The sequence below is a fragment of the Trachurus japonicus genome, chromosome 8 (genome assembly GCF_045865225.1).
Source record: "Trachurus japonicus isolate A0001 chromosome 8, Traja_1.0".
Classification (NCBI taxonomy): Eukaryota; Metazoa; Chordata; class Actinopteri; order Carangiformes; family Carangidae; genus Trachurus; species Trachurus japonicus.
In genome coordinates, this window is record NC_140914.1 from 24,968,698 (window position 1) to 24,985,350 (window position 16,653).

Here is a 16,653-nt window from a genome sequence, read left to right on the forward strand (position 1 = left end):
ATGTAATAAAGATTTCAAATCATGATAAATTCTTCAGTAGTTTATTCAGCATGGCACGTGTCAACATCATTTTACTGCTACAGAGATGATGTTCTCATCTGTTGTGTTTGCAGGATATTCATGTGAGCTTTTGGTATCTGTTAGAAGACGCTGGGACAAAAAGGATTCATACTGTAATTACATGACCTTTGAAATTTAAACACTGCTGTTTATAATTCGCCTCAAAACACACTCTCAATATTTAGCGAGCATAAATACCCTGAGTAAACTGCAGAAGCCTGTGGTAAAAAGGAAAGGTAATAAGGTTGAGGCGAGGCAAGTGCTGCAGGTGCAGAGTGGAGAGAAGAGGGAGAGAGTGATTTAATAAATCTACTGCAACACGCTGCCGTTACAACACCGTCCTCACCCACATCCATGCACCCATTAAAAAAACGCAACCCCCACAACCTCCACTCCCCCCCCCATTCTGTTCCCCCTTTTTCTTCCAGTGAAAGGATAAAGCCTGTTGCTAGGCAGGCAGTGCGACAGTTGCCATGGGAACGCTTGCAGACATAGCTGGAAGGGGGGAAAACGTTGGGTAGGGTGGGGATAAGGATGGGGTGCAAAAGGAGAGGGAGTGATGCGGAGACAGAGTGAGAGTGTGTGTGTGTGTGTCTGCTTGTGTGTGTGTGTGTGTGTGTGTGTGTTTATGGGGGGAGGGGGAGAGCCAAGTTCATGGCCAATGCCTCTGCTCCCTCAGTGCTGTTTGTCTCCTCTGGCTAAAGAAGGAAACAAAGGGATGTAAAGGAATGGGAATCCATATTTAGTTCAGATTCGAGGCTCCACGTTCGAGGTTACCCTCTGATGACGACGTGTCACAGGACGTAGGTGTGGAGTGGATTCTGAATGAATGAAAAAAGGCTAAACTGACAAAAATAAAAACAAAAAAAGGTGCAGAAATCTAGACTGGACTAGACTGAGTGCATTTTAAAGAAAAATAAACAAAATACCAAGTGAAGAACAAGGAAAAATGTTATTTGGCATAATTGAGACGGACAATTACAAAGTGTGTTCAACAAACTGGAGCATGGAGAAACACAAGAACAAATAATTACCGCCGCATCAGAGGTGAAAAGTCCTCAACATCCTTCAAGGACACAATTATGCAGAATAATTGTTCTAATTAATGCAACTGTATGCATCGCACATACCAATATTACTGTAATGTGCTGAAACGTGGAACATCCGTAGGTCTGTGCAGGAAAGGACAATTACCAGAGACCAAGGGCAAGTTTTTTCAACGTCCACTAACACACACACACACCCTTTTTTTTTTGCTGCCATGCAGAAAGATAGTACAGCCTTCAAGATAAAAGGAGATGATGAACACATCCGCAGCAGAAGCTAGCCTTCAAGGCATCCATTCAGGCTATTTTTTTTTCCAGTTTAAATTGTTCTGTGGATAATGTACTATACCGTACATTTACTGAGACACTGAGCAGACCTTAACCACTGCTGTGCCTGGAGCAGGATGCAGGGAGATGGCTATCTGACACGTGGAGTTGCTTCACTGACTGTCCAAACTACATTTCCATTGTCTCCGTGCCAACTGCCGTGTCGATTGTGTACTGCTTGGTGCTTACCTCACTGCAACTAAATTGGAGCTACCTGAAAGTGTTTTTGAGATAATCACCAAGCAGATAGGTCTGATCTAAATACATCTGTTACACCCCTCCTAGGGCGAGTCTCTCTGTGACACGCTCCCCTCCGTGCCAGCCTGACGGATAATAACACTTTGAAAGATTCAAAAGCCTGCTCTTCAACCACCCAGAGGACGGCGTTCAAATCAGAGGAGTGCCATTAACCAAACAGTTTAACTCCCCTGATCTTCGTCTGAATCTCCTCCACGCTTTGTGGCTGCCAGCATGACTGACGCACATTCCTGCTTGTGATCACGATGAATCAAAAATATGCACCTCGGTTACACAATACGCTTGCCTTCAGTCCAGTTTGACAAGCTTGTTCGACAATGCAACAGAAGTAGCTTTGGCTTTTTTTGCGACAGCACAATAGCAGTTACTGTGAGTGCCAGGCCAGGCTTCCATATCTATTCAACCAAGTGTCTGTGTCACAATATTAGGTCTGAGCTGTGAACACAATGACTTCATACAAGTCCTTTCCTGTGCTGGTTAAACAGAAACACTATGTTAGTCTAGCAGTGACATGGGTATGAGCCATGAGCAGGGCAGAATAAACCCTTCCACTCATACACACATATGTAGATGAATACTTAGACTGGGCGCACACACACACAGCTCTACAGCCGGTGTGACCTGAATGTGGTGGTGCAGTGATATAAGTATTGTTTTAGGTGTAGCTGCTCCTTCTATTTTTATATCAAACAGGTAGAATGTGTTTACAAATGCAGTAAAATAACAAAGTACATTCACTACAGTTTGGAGGTACAGTATTTCTATGTTACTTTGTATTTCTCCTGCATTTCCTCAATGTGACATACTGCACTTTTAACTCCAGCTGCTGTAGAGTTACAGGTTATTTTTACATATTTGAGGCAGCTGTGGTTGGGTAAATGTGGCATGTATGGTTGATACGACTATAAGAACGTGTTATATATCAGATATTACACAGCACAGTAAATGGAGTCTATTATCTTTTGGACAGATCTAGACTAACAACTTTGCCCCTGTTTCAAGTCCTCATGCTAAGCGACATAACCTATATAATGAATGTGAACTTGTTTCCACTAATCACCTGCTGTAGTGTGGCTTTGCTCCCACGTGTTTTCTTGTCATAAAGTTTTTTTTTTTTGTGGAATATATTAACCTTATTATGGGTATCACTGGCCTCCAACTGACTGTGCCTGGCATGGAGCCTAGTCCCTCCCCTTCAGGCCTTTCTCCTCCCCTCCGCTCACCCTGCGTCTCCTCTCCTGCAACAGGATTTGAAGGCGAGGAGAGAGGGAGGGGGCAGAGCCAAGAGAGAAACAAAAAACGTGACTAGGCACCCAAAGCGTCCTGTTATGCAACAACTGACCTACTAACATACATTTAGAGACTCTGAGAGGAAGGAGGAAATAGAGAGAGAGAGAGAGAGAGAGAGAGAGAGAAAGAGAGAGAGAGAGAGATTGGGACAAACATAACATGAGGAGCGCACTGAAAACAAGCGGCACTGTGTTCACACTCGCGCATTTACCTGCACTAATCGGAGAGCTGCTGTTTTCAAAGTGACGGTCGGTGTTTGTGTGTTTGAGTGAGCGAGAGCATCAGACCTGCGACCGATGCGCAAAGCGGATTGTTGGACAGGAGCAGAGCTACCAGGATCATCTGTGGATTGTCATTTTTAAACAAAACGGTGAGTTTGTCTCATCATCATTATTATTATTATCAAAATTAAATGCAGCCTTACATCACAGTCACGCCTAATGGTGAATGCAAAATGCCGGCTTTTTTTTTTTTTTTTTTTAATAACTACATAATAATAGAGCACCGTGTGGAGGAGTTGCTCTCCGCTCTCACTCCATGAGTGTTTGTTTTGGTGCCTGCGTGCGTTTTCTCAATGTCATGGCGAGTCTGTTTTCACCCTCACTATGGACTGGTGGAGCAATGTGGGGGCTCTCTGAGTGTACGTGTGGGGTTTAGGGTGGGTGTGTGAGGGGGGGTGCTAGCCAGAGGTTATGGGATTCCTTCAGGGGAAAAAAAAAAAAAAAAAAGTGGAAACACAGGGAGGCGAAATGTGGATATTTTTTGGAGAGGTGCCATGGTTGTAATGAGGCTGGGTCAACAGATCCGCGCTGTGGTGTTATGGTGAAAACCCCAGGCATTGTTATGGTTCTTTTAGGGGTCCGTTTATCCCAATGTCGGTTTGGTAATACACCTGCTTTCGTAATGCACATGACAATGATGCTTGTTATTGAACGCAGACGGAAATTAAGAGTCAAAGTGTGAATGTTTTTTTTATTATTAGAAGCAGTAACAACATAATAACAGCACCAATAGTTATTATAATAAAAAAAAAAAGATTATTAATATTATTAATGATGTTTTATCATTATTATTATTATTACTACTACTACTACTACTATTATCATCATCATTATTATCCTGTTATTTAGTAGCCAAAAGTTCTGGTTTATATGTGTGTGCCTTGCTGAGACTGTGAACAGCAACTTATTTATACGCGGCTTCTTTTAGGTTAGTAGGCTAGACCGTGCAGACAACTGGAAAAATCCTATGCAAACTCCGAGGACACACTTCTCCGTGTCACGTGTAGCTGCTCTTTGTAAAGGTTAACGCGGCTGTGCAGCCCTCCGGGTTAACCCTTTAGTCGACGAGCAGTCTGAAGGAGCACAACACAAACGGTAGCGCAGCGACAGGCATGATCGAGGCATGACTCTCCCGTCCTTGGATACATGTGGACCGCCAGCTTTTACTCGTTTCCCTATTGTTTACAACCTCGGCTCGGACTGCGGGGTGCCAGAAATAGAAAGGATGGAGCATGAAGTTCACGGGCTCTGCTGCTGAGGGGCAGCCGCTGCGAGGTGAGGTGTGGATCAGAACATCTGGATAAAATGTGGGTCAGATGTGTAGCCGTAGATTCTCGGGACCTGCTACAATGTACAAGTGTAGCTACAGTACGTTCTGCAGACACAGCAGATGAAACGTGTTGATTGTTTGCTGGGATGCGTCTAATTTCTGACACACTGGGTAAATCTTGTAGTAGTAGGCTACAGATGGATTCATACAGTCGCCTTGGATGACTGAGGGTCTGATTAAATATGCATGAAGCCGATTTGTCAGACAGTGCAACAAAGGAGGCATGTGGGGTAACATATTACTCACAATGTGTTGCTTTGTGAATTTTAAGTTATTGTTTGTTTGTTTTTTCACCTTGTGTTCAACCTATCCGAGGGAGGAATCAAACAATAGCCTACATTCTGGCCCTTAATTGAACTTGAGCGGCTGCATGGCTGCAGTCCAGCACCGGTCCAGTGGTGCTCACAACTTATGTGTCAAAGACGCAAGGCAACTTTAGGACTTAACTGCTAAATTTTACAATTCATTTTGAAATACGAAAACTCCTTGTGGCTTTATTTGAACACCGGCTTTGTGGTGTATGCACTGCACGTGGGCATGGTCGCCCCCCCCTCCTCCTCTTGCGGCTCAGTAATGGCATGCGTGAAGGCAGCACATTCAATAACAGTTTGTACTCACACATGAAGCAGGGCGAGAAAGTGATTTTCTAGATTTTCCTGATTATATGTATACTCACTGTAACAGAATAGTGTTGTAAAAGTGTCAGGACTGCCCGCCTGTCCTCAGTGGAGCGTGACTGCCAGCATTTTACGCATGGCAGATTGTGCATGGCGAATTTGTATACCGCCTGCCGTGTATAGGAGTCACCGTAGAGGTTATGAAGGTTGCATAATAAATGAATTAAATAATTAAAATGGATTAAAGAATGGGGCAGATTATGCAATCGGCGGAAACCCATAGTCTGTGGCTATGCAGCGCTGCGCCTTGCTGCGGAGCGGCCGCTGCCAATTGGTTGGCGCGCACACTGGGTCTCTATGCCAGTTGAATGTAGGTCACATTAACCCTGTGGGAGGGAGGGGGGGGATGAGGCGCACAACCGCCGCTGACTAGAAAGGCAGAATCAAAACCCCACCAAAATAAATCCTCGCCCCGCCATAACAAAGAAACGAGACATGCATGCAGAAGAAGGAGGAGGAGATAGGTTATACACCAGCTCGATTTAAATAAATAGCACCTCTCTAAAGTTGCACATTTTATTCAGAAGCAGGGAAAAAAAGAACATCTGAGCATTTTCAAGTATATTGCATCCCTTCTCTGAACTGCTGAGGCAACAGCTTTGTGGTTATTTGGGTCTGATTGAAGCCCGGTCTGGGTCTAGCTTTACTAAATAAAAACCTGGGAGGGGAGTTCATGGTCAGAAGCGTGGAGCTGTTTCCATCCTGTCCCACTTTGTGGCCTCTTGACTTTCTTGGGGTTTCCTGGCACATGTAAGATGATAAAAGATGAGGGCCGTGCTTTGTTATTGCGCTGTGGTTTGGAGCCAGCACAGAGGCGAATTACAGCATTTAGTAGGCCAAGGGAGCACATGTGACTGGTGCAACACATGGACTGAGTCACTCTGCTTTTTTTCCCTTTTCCAGAGAGAGGGGCGATATGACTGTGTGTTCGTGGAACAAGGATCTAGCTCGGTTAGGACTCCGCCTTGCTGGCACGCTGCCTGACTCTTCAGGCCCCCACCCCCTTTACCTCTTTTTTCCTTGGGAAGATAAAGTCAGTCCCTAGACTTGGAATTTCAAGCAGACCCCACCCATGACCCCCCCACCCCATAGTCCTGCACCACGTGCCATATATTACATTCTTCCCATGAAGGGGGTAGTGGGGTGGGGGGGCAACAGTTTCATCATTGCCTTCTTCACTGAAACATGTGCCCCCTCTCCTTTTATTTTAGACCTGCTCCCATTTCCTGAAACGCTCCGCAGGAACACGTGCAGGGGTTTGAACTCAGTCCACTGTTTCCAAAGCTCATTGCCACATTTAGACTCCTGCGGTGTGGGCCCTGTGGTTGTGTGAGCGAGTGCAACTGGGATTCTTTTACGTTGCTATCATTCCACAAGTGCCACAGAGACCTGGCGATGACACGTGAAGAATATAAGATAAATTGCAAAGAGTAATCGAGGTCAGGGGAACGTGTGTGTGTGTGTGTGTGTGTGCAGAGGAGTGGAGCTGCAACACACTGCATGTTGGGCTGGATTTCCTGAGACCTATTTGTATATTTGAGACGGAAAGTTAAACTCGAATGTAACGGCTGTATTTGTCAGCGGTGATTGATTTAGCGCGTCTCTGTTGTTGTGGTTTTAAGCATCTGGGGAAATGTTAATCTATTGTACGTTTCGATGACAAAGAGGGTGAATGAAATGGATTACAGCCTGAGCCTCCATTCGTTCACGTGGTTGAACACTGAGAGGGTGCAGCTGAGGGAGAAGACAGACAAACGCACAGCAAAAAAAAAAAAAAAAGGGTGTGAGTTAATTAAACACAAGAGTTCATTCATGTGTCTGGCTCATCCTGGCTGTAGGAGAGATATGCGACATGCGCACTCTGTGACGTCAATCACCCTGCTTTTGTTACAGAACGCTGCTTTCTCGCCACCTGCCTTTGGCCGTGTGAAGCCACTGGTTCAGAGCAAGGCAGAGAGGGAAAGTCCGATATGACTGGCTGCCCCTTCTGTTTCACCCTTTTTTTTGTTGCTATGGGTGACACATTCCTCCCATTGATGCAACACCAACACTGTCGCACTTGCCACATGCCACCCCCCCTTCCATTCCCAGCTACACTATAATCTCATCTCATCCCTGTCTTTGTTTTAACTCTCCCTCATTGATTCCCTCTGTTTCTTTGTCTCCGCTCCACTTCCTCTCACCTCCATCTATATTTAGACAGTGCTCTAATTTTCCACGCCTCCTTCTTCTTTTTAGTCCTCACATCTTTTTTGTCTCTACCCCCCCGCCCCCCTCCCTCCCTGATACATCCCTCCCTTTTCTCTTGCTGCTTCACCTCTTCACAGCTCGGCTGACCTATATTCCAGCTAGCCGTACAGTGGAAGCAGCTAGACTTGTGTTTACAGAGCGCAGTCGGTCCCCGGTTTCTGGGTCAGTGGGCCACGCTGAGAAAAAAGTCTCTCCCCTTCATTCTTTCCCTCTCGTGCCCAGCAGCCACATGTCAAAGGCTCACGGGGATAACCTTAAACCATTCAGCAAAGCTGGGGGGAATAAACCTAGACAGTACCGTCTTTATTTTGAAAACAATAATGGTGGTGGTGTAATCTAGATTCTTAGATCAGATTGGAGTTTTTTGAGGGAAAGTAAAAGAAATTACAAACCTGCCTTTGTCTAGTAGAGCAAAAAGAAAAGCCCCTCTCCTCCCAGAATCTGGGCAGAACTCCCTATTAATTGTGAGGATACGTCTGTAGTTACATAATGGTGTCAGATCATTGGGAAGAGCAGAGTTGAACCAGTGTAAACACCTTTCCAGATTATGAGATTACAGATTCAGACAGTGTAATACCTCTTATGCAGTTTAACCTTGGAGTGCAGATGTTGAGTAACACACATTTAATGGCACTGCTTTAATGGACGGGATCATCTGTTGCTTCATTACCCCACATCTAAATGAACAGACATCACTAGTCCATGAGTGCGAGGGATACTGTCACAGTAAAGTTGACCTTAAATAGTTCAATCATGTGTAAATTCATGGTAATCAAAGTGGAGAGAGGGTCATTTGTTCGTTGTTGTGTGTGTGTGTTTTTAAACACACTGAGAAGCAGAATAGCTTCACATGACCTACATAGCTTCCCAGGGGGAGTCTATAATGGTATTAACAAGAAGGAAGTAAGATTTAAAATAAAGACATCTGGTCGTCATAGTATCACATACTCATGTCAGCCTTTTAATCATTTCTACATTAAATAACAGTAAGAGCCTAAAGCCATGGTAGATGCTCTATGAGGCTCTACTGTATATGTTACAGTACCGTCCATACTAACATGCTGATGTTTAGCAGTTGTAAAGCCTACCATCTGTAATGCCTACCTATAACTGAGGCTGATGGGAATGTCATTAGTTTGTGGGTACTTCTTGCAACCAGCAGTTGACGGTCTGACACTGCTGTCCCTGGAGCCGCCATGCTTTCATGACTAACAACAAAGCATTTAGAGGCTTTTCTGTTTGAGTCATTGTTGTTCTGCTCTAATAACTGCAAACATCTTGTCTGGGGGCACACCTGTTCAGCTCATTATACAGCGCTCCCCGCTGCCGCCTTTCAGCTCCGAGCCGCCAATCTCCATAGTTATGAGACCGTCCGACCACCCTTGTGTTTTACTCAAAATGTTATCAGGTCGTGTTATTCCGGCCCCGCGTCCCGCCTCCTGCCTCCTCTCTTTCCAGGGGCCCTTGACCTATATTTATCAATGCCCCGCCTCCGAGCTGCCAGCACACCTCCAAATCTCTGGCTGTGCTCTCAGCCTCTTTATCCTTGACCCGGCGCTGGCTGCAGCCTTTGTCTGCCTTATCTGCTCACTCTGCATCATTGATTTGGCATTGAGTTATTTTGGCGAAGAATGCTGCCACATTCCTCGGCGGATGAACGCATGGGGGTAGCACTGTTGAAGCCGTGTTTGTGGATGGGGTTTCTCAGCGGGGAGGCGCCGGGCTGTCCCTAATGGAGGCTTTTTTTCTGTGAAATGCTCTAAAAAGCAATCAGGGAACCCCATCAGTGTTACATCTGACTCACCCCTTTGCTCTGTCTGAGCCAAATACTAATCAGGCAAACCAAAGGTGCTACTCTCAGCATGTATCAGGCTAATGTCATTTCTGTGGTGTTAGAATTTTTATCCAATGTGCGAACTTGTCTCAATGGCCATTTATGTCAGCTCCAGTTACCAGTCTTATTTTTCCATCAGCTGCCTCCAAAACTGTGAGCTCAGATATGTGTCTGTGTTTAAAACATAACACCGACGCCTATTTAGGCACCGGGTGACAAAATGAAAAAGGATCATCAGCCTTGCAATGAACCCATTGCCCGCATTACATCACAAAAAGTCAACATCAACATGCCATGGTAGAGGTCAGGGGTCATAGGCTGCAGACAGAGCAGATCAATAGCAGAGTCAAAAGGTCAGACAGTGAGGTCATTGGTTGCCAGGAGCAACGCAGTCCGTAAAAGCCAGACATGCAAAAACAGCGGAGGAAAAGCTCTGCTGATGTAGACATGCGTTTTTTAATCGCCATCCGTTTTAAAAAGAAAACAGCATTAGGAGAAAATTTGTTAAAAGAAACAAATTAATGAATTGAAGAAATTGGTATGAAAATGCATAATTGTGCACACACAGCCCACATGAATTAACGTATTCTTATTTTTCTGTTTTTATCTCTGCAGCCTTTCATCTTGCAGTCAGCTGCACAGAGAGCGAGGCTCCCCGAGAGACTGACACGCTGAGGTAGACGGGTCGACCTACATCCCGCTGTTTGTGTGGAGATCTAGGACGCTTCGCTGCCAGCTCAGTTCAGTGTGCCACTCCAGTTCTACACCTCTAAACCACCAACAGCAGGAGGAGAAAGAAGAAATTAGCCTCATTCACTCAACTTTAAGGAATTTTGTGCTTTTTCCAAGACTGATCTGATCCACTTAGGGTCTTTGGCGCTTTGAAGAGTTTGGACACTGAACTAAAAACCCCTTCAAGTGGATAAATGAGGGTTGCAAGTGTTGAACTCCAGTTGTTCTTCATCTTTTTGAGTAATTTGGACACTTGACTCCCCTCCCGTCAGAACTGAACTGAACCTGCAATAAAAGAGACGTCTGGAAAACGTTCAAGGTGTTTCATCACACCCCTCCTCCCCTTGACCTCTACTCTTTTTTTCTCTTCAGTCACCCAAGCAACATTTCAAACTGGCTGCGGCAAGACAAGAATGGAAAATCTGACTTCAGCTCTTAAAACATTAAACAAGAATTCAGGGAACAACCACAACTGCCTTGAGACCTTCAGTGGTTATGAGGAGCCTCTAAGCCCTATTCAAGGAACACCATCTCGTATAGGGCGGCACATCAAACCTAAACCCAACATGACCTGCAGGCGGAAGCGCGAGTTCATCTCTGATGAGAAGAAGGATGCCTCCTACTGGGAGAAACGGCGCAAGAACAACGAGGCTGCCAAGCGCTCCCGGGAGAAGCGACGTCTCAATGATATGGTTTTGGAGAACCGTGTCATTGCGCTGAATGATGAGAATGTGAGGCTTAAGACTGAGCTGCTCCAGCTGAAGCTGCGCTTTGGCCTCATAAGCACTGCTTCATATATTGAAAAGAGCCAGCAGATTGGTGGGGGCAGCAACGCAGGAAATGGAGGCTCGTCTTCGTCCTCATCCTCTGCTGCTCAGTACTACTCCAGCGGTTACTCTAGCAGTTCTCAGGTGATGATGAACTCTGACTCCTCGGAGACCGAGCAGTCGGGACGCAGCGAGGGCCACAGGCAGCTGGTCAAATACTCTCCGCGTGGTTCCCTCTCAGACATGTCCGACAGCTCCTCCAGGGACAGTCCCGAGCCGATGCCCTTTGAGATCAAACAGGAAGGGGACAGGCTTGAGATGGACATTGTCAACGGCACCACCACCCAGATCATGTTCAACATCCACCGTGGTCTGGCGTCTGTGCCCACTCACCACCAGATCCAGCAGCATTCTCAGGAGCTGGAAGCTGCGTATCACAGCCAACAGCAGCAGCAGCACCTTCACCACCAACAACCACCCCATCAGGAGCCTGTTACCACTATCAACACTGTCAGCCAGCCTGCCCCTCACCCACCTGCTGCCCAGAGAAGTGTCATTCTGTACGGCTCCAGCAGTGCCTCCTACCCTGTGGACGCCCTGACCAGGCCGCAGGACGTCGACATGCAGGCGACACAAAAGCAGAGCGGTAGCGGCGGTCAGTTGCCCCAGTCCGTAACGGAGAGTTCCTCAAAGACACTGTGCGAGGTGACGGAACATTTGGAGAGGAAGACGTTAGACTCCCCTTCGTATGAGCTCTCAGGCAGCCGCAGTGAGGTCGGAGAGAGGCCGGTGTACAGAGTTTGCCCACTCCCCCAGCAGCAGGAGCAGCAGCACCAGCAGGAGAGTGACTCGCAAGTGGAGGGGGTCAACCACTCCCACCTGTACCACCACCTCCAGCAGCCTCATCATTCATACCTCAGTGCCCAAGATGAGGAGCCGCCTGTCCTTACCTATGAGGGTGAGCCCAGGAGCGAGGCCTACTACCGAGGCCAATCGAGCTCCTCTAGCAAGGACACGTCATCCAGTGATGGAGATCCCCGCAGCTCCGACAAAGACGCCTCCACAGATGACGACGAGTCCCCCTCCTCGTCCTGCTCGGACATGGGCAGCTACCATAGCCAACATCATCACAGCCTCCACCAGCCTGCCTCACCTTTGCCGTCCTCCCAGGGCTGCTCTCAGGCCCAGGGCCGGGACCCCCAGGGGGAGCTGAAGGGCACGGCGTTGCCCCACAAACTCCGGCTCAAACACAGGGCCATGAGCACCGGGAGCGGCAACTGTTCCGGCCAGGAGTCCCCGACCACACCTCCCTCCGCCACGCCGCCTCCCCTGTCGCAGCATCCCTACTTTTCCCTCTCCTCGTCACCAGCGAACATTAAGCCGGAGAGCCCGGTCGCGGTCTATATGCAGGCGGCGGAGCAGGGGGCCAGGAAGGAGAGCGGGAAAAAGGAGACGGGTGGGCGGCGAAACAAGAGGCGAGATTGAGTGACATTGACTTTTAGGACTTGTCACAACTTAAGGAAGACAATTTCTCCTCTAAGAATTACCCTGCCATCATGCCTTTGCCCTATAATCAAATCCCCTCCTTCAGCCCTTGGGACAGATATCTGGGCTTTTGTACTCCCCCCTACCACCGACGTCACCAAAAAGGCTGGACATGTTGTAGGGCTGTATTATATTTGTATATATTGTACAGATTTGTCATTTCTTACATCCTCTCCATACTTACAAAGCACTTTTGTTTATGCGATGAGAGGAGGAATGGAACTGCCTGCTTTTCTACTTTTGTCATCCAACAACATACAACAAAATGCACATTATGATCACATAACAACAAAAGAATGTGGGGAAAAACAAAAAGTTCAGAGCTTTATCAGTACTATGAATTTGGTACATATCTGACTGTAAATGAACATACACATGTATGGCTTATCTGCCTTAACTAAAGTCAAATGCAAACGTACTCTGGGGACATTCCCTCGACCAAAGAAGCACCAACAGCACCAACACTACAAATATCAAGTTCCATACCTCTTCCCAGACCCTACCTCTACCGACCCATACTCCCCCCAACCATCTCCATTATTACACAAAAGATCGCCATCACCTTTATTTTTTAAGCACTTGGTTTGTATATTACTGTGATATATGAATATATGTATCTATTATAAATATATATTTTACAAAGAAAATTTGAATACAAATTCAACAAAAATGCGATGAACCTGCAACGGTTAAAGAGGATTTTGAAAGTGACCATCCTAATATGAATCACAATCACTGTACAGCCACATTGTCTTCTGTTGCTACAGGACCCATTCAAATTAAAATGCCTCTCTTTTGATTGTCAAGCTTTAGCATTAATCATTTGTTAATGCCCTGTTTACACAGAAATGGCCGTCCAGTTTGGAGAGCCAACAGCACTGAATGGAGAACATGTTGTTTCCTGAGGCGAGGGCCTCATTAAAATGTTTGGATTTTCTTAACCTTTAACCAGCCTTTAAATATTCGGTGGAATTCACCAGCTGCAGGCTTTAAGCCTTTAGTTTATTTGAGCTTTATCAACCATATCTTGTTGTCGTTACCATTTTACTGGCCCAATGTATTTATTTCCCTCTTCTCCACACGCCCATCACTGTAGAAAAGCCCACAGGAACATAGACGGAGAATGTGTACAGACCTTTTTAGATACATACTGCAGCCTTGAGTTTCAACTGTTAATGTAGGCATGGGATGCTTGGGGGGTGGCGGCGAGAGGAACAAGGTCACATTCGTGCAGCGCACAGGTTTCCTAGGAAGACCTCCACAGATGCTCATTGAACAAGAAGGTTTTGTAGTGTGACTAATCATGGCCCTTGAGGTCCATACTGGATTCCAGATAATTGAGTTATTGTGAAATAAAAGCTAAGCAATGCCAAACTTATCTAACCCTCCAATTAGAACAACTGTTTAAAAAATGTGACCTTAAATTAATGAAAGACTCCCCTTGTTTCCCATGTGCCTCCATTATTCATTTCAGGGGTTATTCATCCCTGTCTCATGGTAGTTCTGCTACTGGGCAGTGATGAATTGCCTTCACTGGATTCTAGTTTTAAAAGTCTATGTACCATGTTTGGCTTTTTGGTGCTTGTGTATAAATGTAAAGTCCCCCTCACCCCTGAACAACACTGTAATGTTTATTTCATTGGTTTTATATCCTCTTTTTTGTCGAGGTGTTGTTCTGTTTTTCTCTATACTGTGTCTTTTTCTCCTATTGACTGTGATGACATGTATTTGCCTCATTCCTCCTCCCCCCTCCCCCCTTTTTTCAGTGTGTATTAATCAGTAATGTTTGTGGTTTTGCTGATGGTTTTATGAAAAAGACAAGAGGATGAAAAAAATGAAACAGTCAAAGAGAGTGGTGTTTAGAGATGGTGGTTGGTCTGGTTGGTCATTACCATCGCTTCCTTTTGACATGAATATGTATGTAAAGACACTAATGTTCATTGTGGAAGATGGGAGCATTTCAAGATCGAAAAAACAATTAAAAGAATGTTGGCCTATCAACATATCATGAAAAGAACCTGTTTCTCTCTGTTCTTACACAAGTGTTTGTGTGGTTTTACACTGATGATTATTATTGCACGCAGGCACACACTTGACATTGAACTGAGCAGCCATTTCAATCTGTCTTAAGACTCCTCGGTTTTAAGCAGCGCTGGCTGTCAACACAGCAATCAGCCCGTAGGCAGCACGCACAAGCTGCCAGCCTGACTCACCATCCACCGTGGTGGCGATCTATAAACCCTGTTCCAGAGCCCAGTTAGGTAATACATTACTCATTGATTGACATACGAGGGTGAATCACCATCAACAACCGAGCATGACAAATTAGTCGTTAAAATACAGAATTAAAAACATTCTTAGTTTAGTCTGTCTTTTGTTATACTGTACGCCTTGCAATATAAACACGCCACAGTTTTCTACAAGGTCGTCTGTTTTTCAGACCTTTCTGACTTTTCTCACTAACTTGGACATTTAGACGAGAGTGAAGCTTGACAGGCACACCCTGTTTCCATTGTGCAGAGATAGCTTTGTATAGAGCTCTCCATTCCCCATGGGCAACTCTTTGGCATCGGAGGCTAATCTGCAGTGAGAGGGGCTCCGCAGTGACACACTGACACACTTTGCCCGACGGGGCCAGCAAACTCACTGGCAAGCTTGTCTGATGTAACACTGGCCTACTTCTACTAATAGACACAAGCTTTATGCATGAAAATGTCATCGAACATTTCTCTCACTTTGGGCACAGACCCTCACTGAGGTGTAGACTCTCGTTATCACAGCCTCTGCATTTGAGACATGTTCGAACCTGTTCGTAGCCTTGACACACTTCCCACGGTCTTGAGCAAACATGAAGAAGACTTAGGCTGAAAATGTAAAATAAGAACTCGAGATTGTAAAATATCTCTGCTCAAACACAGTTTCCGTTCAACGGAGAGACCACTGGCCAACAAAGCCAGAGGATCGCCTTGAACAGGTGTGCCTCGCCAAAATCCTAAAAATATTTATAGCAGAGGAACAGCGCAGACCGGGCTAAACAGCACGTATCTGAACTGAGGGAGTCAGCGCTGTGCGATGTGCAGGACAAAGCCGGGGCAGAGCCAGTCTGAGCCCCTGACTGCTGCTGCCAGCTCAACTGTCCTGCCAACCTCCTGGCTGAGTCCCAGCACATTCTTTGTATTGACAAAGAAAAGGCTGCTGTGTTATGACATCCAAGTGCACACTCACAGACTACATGGTACCATAGGATAGGGGTGGGGTAGGGTAGGGTAAATTACAGTAGCCATACATTTCATAACAATAGGATGCAATTCTATATTGTGGGACTGTACTGGATTTATTTAAACCACCGGTGCCTAGAAAATGGTCAATTATCCTGTAATCACGCACGGTGTCTCTTAAATAATCAGTTTTTTCCCTTTGGTCTGCCTCCTCCTTATGAAGCAAAATGGGGTCATGTTCATAACAACATAAAGGGCAACGGGAGGAGCAGTGAAGGGGGACGGTGGAGGGTGGAGGGTGCGGGAGGGGAGGGAAGTTAACCCACTGCTCTAACTTGATCTAAGCCTGCAAACAAAGCACCTCTTTGAGGCTGACGCATCAATGCCCTTCACAATGCTCCCAGTCACACACACACAGACACACACACACACACACAAGCAAATACATGCATGCACACAGACACATACCAATGCACATTCCCCCTCACACACACACAAACATACATACATACATAGGCATAAAAAGGTAGAGTGCTATCACCATGGGATTTTGGCTTTTGGAAGATGTTGCTCAGTAAACATGTAATTCCTCACTACAGTCATTCTACTTAACACCCATGGGATCAGTCCAAGGTGACACTCCTTCAGAGAATGGCAAAGCTCCAGCAGCATTTTGCTGCGTCCCCTATTTTCCTGATTTGACTTGAACGGCTGCTGCTTGCATAAACAGGTCAGAGGGAAAGTAGGTCAGTGTGCGTGCGCAGGAAGAGAGGAGAGGTAGAAGAGAACGAAGGAGAGAAGGAGAGCGAGAGAGAGAAAGAGAGAGGGAGAGAGAGAGAGAGAGAGAGAGAGAGTGCTGATGGATGGATCGATGAAGGTTATGGCTCCATCCGTGTCACTCTTGTTTGTCTCTGGCAGCAGAGATAGTCTTGGCAAACAGAGCAGAAACAGGGCTCTCGTATTACCTGGTCCCCCTTCACAGAAAAAGGAAAAGGGTTAGTGGAGCAAGAAGAGGTGGTGGGTGGGGAGGGGGGGTGT

At 46.2% G+C, this 16,653-nt stretch overlaps 1 protein-coding gene across 2 annotated transcripts; it reads left to right on the top strand.

The window, feature by feature from the left end:
• The first annotated feature begins 2,955 nt into the window (after positions 1-2,955).
• nfil3-2 (nuclear factor, interleukin 3 regulated, member 2) lies at positions 2,956-14,413 on the top strand. Of its 2 annotated transcripts, none has more exons than XM_085784914.1 (2): positions 2,956-3,351; positions 9,969-14,413. In XM_085784914.1, exon 2 carries the CDS (start codon positions 10,499-10,501, stop codon positions 12,335-12,337), a length of 1,839 nt encoding a protein of 612 aa, XP_085641040.1. In that variant the 5' UTR covers positions 2,956-3,351; positions 9,969-10,498; the 3' UTR covers positions 12,338-14,413. The 2 variants fall into 2 exon arrangements, with proteins under 2 accessions (XP_085641040.1, XP_085641041.1); XM_085784915.1 differs by lacking the exon at positions 2,956-3,351 and adding an exon at positions 3,760-4,537.
• Positions 14,414-16,653: the final 2,240 nt, after the last annotated feature.

Coding starts and splice junctions, on each gene's coding strand:
- nfil3-2 (XM_085784914.1), top strand. CDS start 10,499: ATGGAAAATCTGACTTCAGCTCTTAAAACATTAAACAAGAATTCAGGG.